The following is a 10,118-nucleotide window of genomic DNA, read 5'->3' on the forward strand; positions in this document are numbered from 1 at the left end:
TCACAGGGCCACATCTTCCCCTAGACCGTGTCAATCCTAGCATACAAAGCTGAACACATGAAGTGACTCTGCAATGTTCTCCAAGGTCACTGTAGGCCCAAGGTCACCTTGGAAAGGGCTCTAGGGCTGCCTGGTAGAGGCTCACTCCAAGTAGCTTTGGAACCGGTGAGAGCAGGACTACTCCATCCATGTGACTGCACTATGGATCCGTGTTACAACCATACAAGCTCTCAAAAAAGGATGGATTTCCCCCTGCAGCTGCTGGTCGGGTCCTGCCTCACCATCCTCATCGTGATCACTCTCTGCGGTAACATCATCGTCTGCCTGGCTGTCACCCTTGACTACCGGCTCCGCAGCTTGACAAACTGCATCATTGTCTCCTTGGCCATCACCGACCTGCTGCTGGGCCTCCTGGTGCTGCCATTCTCTGCCTTCTATGAACTTGCCAAAGAGTGGCCCTTCGGCAGCACTTTGTGCAACATCTACACCAGCCTGGATGTCATGCTGTGCACAGCTTCCATCCTCAACCTCTTCATGATCAGTCTGGACCGCTACTTTGCCGTCACCACCCCACTCCGCTACAGCCAGCTGGTCACTCCCTTCCGAGTGGCTGTGGGTTTGGCTGTTATTTGGACCGTTTCACTGATGGTCTCTTTCCTACCCATCCACCTGGGCTGGAACACCAACGGGACAGCAGTCCAAAACACAGTCTCCAGCTGCAACAAGGAGTGCACGCTGGAGGTGAACCCTGTGTATGGGCTAGTGGATGCCTTGCTCACCTTCTACATCCCTTTGGTCATCATGTGCATCACCTACTACCGGATATTAAAGATAGCAAGGGAGCAAGCCAAGAGGATAAACCACACATGGTGCTGCAGCAGCAGCACCCCCATGCCACCCATGGTGAAAGAGCACAAAGCCACCGTGACACTGGCCGTGGTGTTGGGAGCATTCATTGTGTGCTGGTTCCCCTATTTCACAGTGTTCACATACCGAGGGATGTGGGGGGACAGCAGGGTGAAAGGCACACCCATGTCCATTGTCCTCTGGCTGGGCTACGCCAACTCAGCCCTGAACCCCATCCTCTACGGGACGCTCAACAGGGATTTCCGGGTGGCATACCAGCACTTGCTGCACTGCTGGAGGACCGGGGGCCCGAGGAGCTCCCACCTGCCGCCCCTCCAGAATGCCCAGTCCAGGGGCAGGAGCTGCAGGCAGGGCCAGGGCAGGCAGGAGGATAAACCCCTGAAACTGGAGATGAGGAACGGGAAGGGGATCTTGCTGACCGATGCAGCCCTCAAGAGGTAAGATCCTCCGTACACGTGGGGCTTGGATGGTAGGTCCAACCACAGAGAGGAAGGCAGAGGTTGGGACCCCGCGTCGTCCATGAACTTTTAAGCAATGAGCCGATGCCCCAGCAGATCCTTGCCCAAGCAGCTCTTGCTCTTTGCAGCCACTCAGAAGTTCATCACCACCAGCAGGGACCCAGCTCATGTCCCTCCATGCTGGCAGCACGGGTCCAGCTACTCCAGCTTCACATGCGGCTGGCCACCCCTGCAACCGCCACCCGTTCACAGGGAGCACAAAATGTCCCTGGCATTGCTGGGTAATGGGAACAGTTTTGCCATCAGAATTTGCTGTACAGAAGAGGATGCAGCTATTAGCTGCTCCTAAAAACCAGCCGTGTCCCACTCTCCGGTGGCAGGCAGCCAGCAAAGCCTGGGCACACAGCAGAGCTGCAGGGGGCTCAGGAAAGGTGACTGCCTGTCACAGGGGGGGAACAGGATGTTAGCCCTGGGGCACAGAGCCAGGGCACCCATGGTCAGGCTGCGAGTCCCTGCAGGAGCCAAGATCTGGGTCCCCAGCTCCCTGCAGAGTGGCTCAGCAGTTTCCCCTCCCGGTCGAGCCACGCACCCTCAGCATTTCAGCTGTCAGTTTGCATCAGCAGCGAATTCAGCTAACAGCAAGTTCCATTCCCATCTCTGGAAAGGAGCAAGAATAGCCAAAATTAGGTTGGCAGGTGTTTTTAGAAATACAAATTCCCATGTAAAGTTAGAGCCAAAAATTCCCTCAGTGTCACCCCAAGTATGTCACGGGGGTCAGACCCCTCAGAGGGCTGCAGGTGCAGCAAGGGAGCAGGATGGGTACAAGGTGGATGAGCTCTGTGTCACCAGTCCCCTCCCTGGGCACCCAGATCCCTGCAGAGCTGGGCCACCCGCACACCGCCTTGCCCAGAGGCATTCACCCACCTGAGCATAAGGAGAACAGAGAAGCATGCTGTCTGCTACAGTGCAAACTGCTGCTCCTGAGACTTTAATCTAACTTCTAAGCAGTGCCTGATAAGCAGCCCAGAAACTTTCCATCCATAGATAAGGAGTCCTTTGACTCCCTGTTCCCAGTGTGCCAGCAAAGCCATGCTCGTGCTCTCCTGCTGCACGTGCCCTTGATCCTGTCCCAGAAACACGGTCTCAAGCCACCAAAAGGAGAACATAGGGAGGTGAACCAGAGGGCAGAGGCATCCAAAAGGCTCAGCTGGCATCGTGCCTCCCCTGGGGCTCAGATGTGACTTTACCCAAGGCAGAGGGGGAGCTTGGCGCAGGGGAGTCTGCCCTGGGAGACACTGAGGGATAGATGAGTGCAAAGACTGCAGCTCCTGGGGCTGCCTTTTCAGCTTCTGGGAAACTAAGAGTGCAAAGGTATAGCATTTGGTAAACATAGTTGCAAGTGTATTTAAAACACATATGGAGAGCGTGAGCCTGGCGTGGTAGACATGCTTCTGCAAACACACAGAGACGAAGAAAGACCTGTGCTGTTTACTCACACAAAAGTGCGGCTCCTGGGCAAACGGGGAGCTCATGCACTCGGGCTCTGCAGCCAGCCGGGAAGAGCTGGCCAAGGGGAATGGGCTGGTGGGACTTCCCTACACAACTGAGAGGGAAAAGAGAAGAAGAACATCAACAACTTAGAAGTGCTGCCTTACCACAAAGGGAGAATAATGAGATAAAGGGGAAGAAAAATGGGTTTCTGTTCCCCAGGCAGAGGTCAGGGTCACTGGAGCCTGCCTACTCCAGGCTTTCCAAGGTAGACAAGGTCCTTCCCCTGGTTCCCCACATGTCCTGATCCTGCTACAGGAGCTGCATCCAAAGCCCACACTGGTGTCAGTGGCAGCCAGGGGACCTCCATCCCCAAACTCTCAGTGTGCAGGCGCCCAGTGCCAGCAGGGCTTGGCAAAAGCCCCAGCACAGGGACCCAGCACATGGCTCCAGACTGTCCTCACCCCTGCAGGGTGATGTTCCCCCACTGCTAAAATCAACCCCAATGAGTCTCCCAGCTGGATTTGCTCCTAAGGGTGCAGGAGGTTGGAGGGAAGAGGGCAAGCAGCAGCTGGTGCCACAACAGTGCAGGTACACATGAGACACAGGAACCGTGGGGAAGCAAGAGAGGAAGACTCAAGCACAGGGATGTTTCTTGACCTTTCTAAATCCAGAGATCTTCCCCTCCTACACAGCAGCACTGCTGTGGTTTCTGCTTGCAATTAGATAAGAGTTGCTCGAGCACCGAATGATCAGTTAACACTTTTACTTTCTCTACTTCTCTTCTTAGCTTGCTCACTTGCACAGAAATGATGCACCAAGGATCACATGGGGCACCTCCCAACCCCTTTTTCCATAGTCAGATATATAAATATCTGCTGTTGGCAGATGATCTGGATCAACTAACACCACACAAGACAGGTGGGCATAGGATTTACCTGTACCCCAGAAGCCTGGCAGGCAATTTCACCCCAAGCACAATCCGAGCTGGTTCCTCTCCCCCCTTCCCTTCTGTGTAGTCTTCCGAGTCATCTGCCCTGGCCACATTAACAGAAAAAGACCAAACCAAATCACTCCATAAACTCATAACCCCCCGAGTAAGAAGGACCAGAGCTCAGAAGAGCTCAGCTCAGAGCAGCTCCACGAGGTCGTTCAGGGGAAAGCGCAACCAGCAGTATTTTGAACCATTGCCCTTAATAACAATGTTCCTTCCTGTTACAAGGCATAGAGAAAAGACCAGCAAACAATAGTGGGAATACTGGAGAACTGCAGCTGTTCTCAGGGGTGTCAGGAGCAGAAACAGGGAGTCAGAGTCATCTCTGCTTTGGAAATCAAAAGGCCACAGGAGCACCGCAGCTGTTAAAGGGCTGGAGGCATTTCCACAGGTGAGGACCAGGTAGGGTGGAGAGTGCAGGGCCAAGCAGGGATGCAAGGGAAGACAGCTGCTTCTGTCTCCCCACCAGGCACCAAAGAGGCAAGGCAATTTACTTCACACAAAACCAGTAAAGGAAAGCACTACTTGTACGCAAAACACCTGATGGACCTTAGGAACCTGCTTCACTGCAGTGGGACAGGACTCTGAAGAGGAGCGTCCTGAGCACCGGCCATGGCTGTAGGTTGAGACCAGTCCCTGAAGTCCAGAGAGATTAAAAGCCCAAGAGAAGGAGCATTCAGCACTAACAGGGAGGTATCGGGCAGAAAACACCGGAGCTGAGCGAGCAGCTCTGAATGACCCTCTTGCACACATCAGCTATGCTCAGGGCAGGACCGTGGCCACAATATAGGGGCAGAGAGAAGCCAGTTCCTGTAGGAAAGGATCACTGTCCCGGTCACAACGTGCCTGCCCCAGCCACCAGCCCTGGGGGGCAGACACCAGGCAGGCAGTACCGGGTGCTCCACAGAGCAAAGCCAGGCTCAACCAGGCTGGCAGTGACTGACTGATCTCTTCTTTATCTCTCTTTTCTTTCTGTCTTCATGTGCAATTTAACACTTTCCAGCACCAGAGCTTTCCCATGAGTCTCAGCCAGCCTGCTGCCCTAGGACCCACGTCTCCCAGCCTTCAACTCCTGGCTGCCCTCTTCCAAAATCCTGTGAGGTGGAAAGGACAACACTCAATTTTCCTCAGGGAGAAACTCAAGGGCAGAGGCGAGGGCTGCAGAGTGAGTATGGGGCCAGGGTGCAAACAAGGGGAAGGGGTGGCTCTCCCTGCTGTGGCACTTGCTGCCTTTTCCCTTGTCCAGCCATCCCATCCCAATAGTACTTGGTACAGGGGGTGATACCATCAGAGGTGCATCCTCACTCCTCTCTCCAGCACCATTTGCTCTCAAACCCAGCCCCAAGCCCAGGGGAGGTGCACAGAGCTGTGCACTGCCGGCTGCCCTGGAGGTGTGGGCTTAAACGAGTGCCCTGAGATGCCCCAGAAGATGCCTGCATCCTGCCTGTCCCTCCGCACGCTGCAGAGGCAGCTGCGTTCAGACCATGGATTTCCAGCACACTTCATTTTCATGCAAGCCTACATCAGCTCTGCATAAATTGCCAGCAGCTTTCGTGGGGATGCTGGCAGGGCTCCAGGGGTGAGGGGCTGATGCTGCACCAGGCATTGCCGCTCTCTCCCAACAGTGCTGGGCTGGAGGACATGGCTGCCATGCATGGGTATGCCTTTCAGCTCCAGAGAGCCACTTTGTGCAGCCCTTCACCAGAAGAGTCAGGGAAGGTCACCCTGACCTCCACATGCCCTCCCTCCAACGCTGCATGCTGATAACCCGGGCTCTACCGTATTGACTGTGCCCTAGGGGGTGAAAAACACTGTCACCCACATGCTGGAAGCTAGGTACACTTTGTCCCTGCTGCACGCTGAGCGCTGCTAACCTTAGCCAAGGTCACAGTGATGGCAGGAGCCAGTGCTGCCTGCCCACACATGCAGCTGGGGGGGAGGTGGGACTGCTACAGGAGAGCGCAGGGCCAGCCACCCTGGGGCACAGCATCAGCCTGCACCTCTGGGAGGGACTCCCTGTGAATCACCCTGGAAATGCCATTGCCCATCAGCAGAAGGGGAAACAGAGGTCTGGAGAGCAAGGTGGCAGGAGCAGGGCAGCGAGGTCCCCGTGACCCCAGCAGGCCCTGCTGGGCTGCAAGTCCTTCAGTGTGACATACCAGGCACACGCATCGCTCAGCAGGGAGGTCACAGTGCAGAGGCTGTTCCCCAGAATGGCATTGCCACAGCCCCAGCTCTGCCCCATGGGAGGGAGCAGAGTGAAACTCTGAGCTTTGAGGGCACAACAACTCACAGTGAACCTCCCTGAGGCAGACACAGTGCTCACCCCACCCCAGCAGTGCAGACAAGACAGAGTCATCGCTGCTGCTGTCATTGCCCAACAGCAGGGGCGGAGGGGACGCCAGTTCCAGCTCGTCTGCTTCATTTCACTCTCTGTGCTGCATGTATCTTCTGAAACCCTTTTAGTTACCGTAAGGTAAAGGCAAAATACCAGCCATCCCCTGAGAGACTGCTAACCTAATCAGCAGAACGAAGCAAAGTCGGTCTGGGGGAGAGGTTTGCAGGAGATCTGAGGTCCTGGTGTGGCCACAGATTTCCTCTCTGCACCATGGGGGTGGGGACAGGAAATGTCACCGCGCACGGGGCACCAGCCCAGAAAAGTCCCCGACCAGAAAGCATCCCTGACCCACTTGCAGCTATGGGGAGCGGGGCCATGGGAGAAGGAGCACCCAGGAACAGAGCACTGCCGATCCCAGGACACCTACTTTTATCAAGCTGTTTCCAGAGGCGACAACCCCACCGCTGCTGGCTGGCCTAAGCGGTGGGAAGAGCAGGCAGAGAAAGCCACAAAGTGATGTTACTCAGAGGGATGTTGGATGATGGGTCCTGGGGTGACGTGAGCCTGCTCATCTCTGCCTAAATGTCAGCACTCAGCATATAGCCATGCTTTGCTGATAGTATCCTCACAGCATCACACCACAGTCCCTCCCAGGCACAGTGGGTGCTTAATACAGCATCCCTTATGCTGGGGAGCATGAAAGAGGGAGAAAGGGACCCGCCTGCACCCTGCAAAGCCATTAAACCCTCTCTCTGTTCCCCTGCAGGATCCCTGCTCTGGCACACAGCATTTGCTCCATCCCCAGACACTGCTGGAGAGGCCTTCGCCTGCCCAAGTTTCTTCCCAGGAGGGTGGTGTGTTTGAAGAGCCCTCGGAGGAGCTGCAGAAGAGCCTCTCCCCTGCCCCATCGGGGCCGTGACACCTCCAGCATTGAGCCCCGCACCGGCAGGCAGTGGTGCCCAAGGAGCTGGGTCGGGAGCTAGCGCGTGCCCTCAGCAGGGCTGGGATGGGGGTGCCCTCCCCAGGCCCAGGGCAGTGGGTCAGGCTGAGAGGGAATGGGGGTGGGGGGGGGGAAGGGGGGGGAGGGAAGGGGGCTGCAGTCAAGGTCTTGGTGCCAGACTGACCAGCCTAGGATGGAGAAGGGCAGCACAGGCACTACCCTCCCTGGTGCCCTGTCCAAGAGCCCTATCCACCCCCAGGAGGGGGCAGTGGTCCTGGCAGGGGGTGGACAATGTGGCCAGAGGGCTAGGCATGGTGGGTGTCAGCAGCCACGAGTGCTGAACGTCCATGCACAGGATACCCAGTCCTGCAGCACCCATGCCGGGGCAAGCCTGCCTCCCACATTGGGGAGGTTTTGGCATCATCGGGGCTGTCCCTGCTCTCTGTGTCTGCTTCACACACCCTGTCCCAGCCCCACTGCAAGAAGGAGAGAGGCCCTGGAGCCTGCTGGGCTGTGGGGAAACACTAAGCAGCCTGGGCTCTGCCTCCCTGGCAGCTCAACTGTAAGACTGCCAAAATAGGCTGTTCCTGCACTGAGCCTGTGCAGAAGTCATCAATGGTATAAAAATCTATTTAACAAAGAGGGAAGTTAGAGGATTGATTTATTTGGGCGTGCTCCATCCTAGGAAGAGCCTCCCTATCCCTCTATACCCTTCTGTCCCATCCCCGTGCCTCAGCTGGGACACAGCCTGGACACACACAGCACAAGCCCCCAGAACACAGGTTGCAGCCACCCCAGGCAGGGCTGCCAACCCCCCAGAGAGCACCTTGCACTGTGGGATCAGCTAAACAGTCCCCCCCGGCCCCTGAGCTGGCAGGAAGAGGGGGGCAGCAGGCAGTGAGGACCAGGTAGGACAGCAACGACCAAGGATCCCTTGCTGTGGGGCAAGTTTTCCTCCTGGAATAACCCTGACCCACAGCACCCCAGGTGCAGTGCGCTTGTTCTGCACCCCACAGCATCCCCAGGGCACAGCAGGGCACAGGCAGACCCCCGTTTGCAGGAACCCCCCATGAAGGGAGGGTGCTGAGCCCCCAGGCCACCTGGTTTCGGGGGGGGGGGGGGGGGGGGGGCTCTGCCCTGGGAGGGGTAAGGGGCAAGGGCAGAGCTCGGTCTCGGGTGCCCCTCCAGCTCCTGCCCCGAGCTTCAGAGCTCTCCCGGCGGGTGGGGGGGGCCTGGAAGGGGCTCCCTGCACGGGGCCAGGCCGGGGTGCCTGACACCCACTCAGTGGGTGTCGGGACCGGGGGACGCCCGCACTCGCACCGCCCGGAGCGGTGCTGCCGCTCTGCCGGGCGCCGCGTCCGCCCCCCGAGGAGCAGGGGCCGCCTGGGCGGCAGCGCAGGCTCGGAGCTCCCCCTGCTTGCTGCCGGGGGGAGGCCTGCCCGCCCGGCCCCCGCGCTCCCGGCCACGCCGCGGGCTGAACACGCCGGGCTGGGTGCCCCGAAACAGCCACGGCTCGGGCAGGGCTGCCCCCCGGCCCCGCACAGCTCCCCAAGCCCCCTGCCACCCCCAGAGCGACCGCAGCGTTTAGTTTCAGCACCTATCACCTGCACCTCGGTGGATTTGGCCCTTCTACTGTGATTAGCGATTGCAAAGAGCAAATAACCGCTTCCAGAGAGCACGGAGGGCTGGGGCGCGGGTTGCAGCCCCAGCGCCCCACAGCACCCAGCCCGGGCAGCGCTGAGCCCCACCGAAGCATCAGTGAGCAGGGAGGCACCTGCAGCGAGGTGATGCCCTGGCAGGCAACGTCCGCTCCCGGCTCCTACCTCACATAGCCTGCGGACAGGGAACTACAAGCCTCCCAGGGTGGGCATCCCACAGCAGAAGGGGCCGTTACCCCATCAGCACCTTCCTTTGCAAAGGGGAAAGGAGCCCCCGCAGCCAAGCACCAAGCGCGCAGAGGACTCATCTTCTCCAAACCAACCAGACAGGAGCAGGCCTTGAATCACCTGTAGCAGCCACGCTTCATTCGAGCTCAGGAGGAAGAACTGGCAAACACACACCCAAACCCCTGCCACCTATGATAACAATTAGAGACTTATCTAATTGCAAAAATAATTGCAATTGAAGTGTTTAATTACCATACTAAGCAGGAAGAGCCGCTTCCGACTGTTCCAGTAGCACTCCCGATCCATCAAACAAGGTTTGGGGCTTGTTTGGGTGTTGGGGTTTTTTTGATTATTAGATTGCAGCCCCCAGGGGATGAAGAGATTTGCTAATTAGGGTCTTGGAGAACAGCTACCAATTCACAAACACTTGCTTTTAATTTCAGTACTAACGAGGCTGGAAGGGGGAGAAATCCAAAATGCAGAACATCTGTGGCAGTTGCTGCCTGCAGCTCTGCTGCCCCGAGCCCCTCACTGGGCTGGCAAAGGCCTGACACCGCTCGGTGCATGGACCGGTCCAGAGGCCGTGAGGATGGGTTAGCACAGTGCAAGCACAGGCTTGTAGCTGCTGCTCCAGGTCACTGCTGTCACCACAGCCATCGTACAAGCTAATCCCAGCATTGATCATCTATCTGATCCCCCAGGAGACCATCGACCATGGCAGCTTTCTCCGTGATGGTCTAATCCCAGTCCTGGGGCAGTGGTGCCAGCCCCAGGGGTGTAATGGCAGGAACTTCTCCAGGTGACATTTGGGTTTATTCTCCCCTAAACCGACAACAAAAGAGAATTTAATTCTCTCTCCAAGCAGCAGTTCTACGAGGGAAGAGAAACTGCTTAGGAAGCTCCTAACCGACATCTGCTTTCTCAGATAGGAAATATCCCCCTGCTAGCAGTGGGAGCACAGAGAGGGATGGCTGCCAAGTCTGTGGGGACACCCCCATCCCCCTGTCCCTGTGGGGGACACGGGAGCTCCCACTGCCCTGATATACAGGACCCCATCCTCACCCTGCTCCACCAGCCACCCCAGGGACCCGTGTGCCTGGTTGGGCTTCTGCCACCAAACCACCTTTCCCGTCCTTGCCGCAGCTCT

The 10,118-nt window shown here is 57.5% G+C and overlaps 1 protein-coding gene across 1 annotated transcript; it reads left to right on the forward strand.

Annotated features, from left to right (window-relative positions):
• The first annotated feature begins 201 nt into the window (after positions 1 to 201).
• On the forward strand, positions 202 to 1,308 carry HRH2 (histamine receptor H2). The gene has a single exon (XM_009814849.2). It carries the CDS (start codon positions 202 to 204, stop codon positions 1,306 to 1,308), a length of 1,107 nt encoding a protein of 368 aa, XP_009813151.2.
• The last annotated feature ends 8,810 nt before the right edge of the window (positions 1,309 to 10,118 follow it).

Source organism: Gavia stellata, chromosome 16 (assembly GCF_030936135.1).
Source record: "Gavia stellata isolate bGavSte3 chromosome 16, bGavSte3.hap2, whole genome shotgun sequence".
Lineage (NCBI taxonomy): Eukaryota > Metazoa > Chordata > Aves > Gaviiformes > Gaviidae > Gavia > Gavia stellata.

What these genes read in the sequence shown, in the direction of transcription:
- HRH2 (XM_009814849.2), top strand. Translation starts at nt 202, where the DNA reads ATGGATCCGTGTTACAACCATACAAGCTCTCAAAAAAGGATGGATTTC.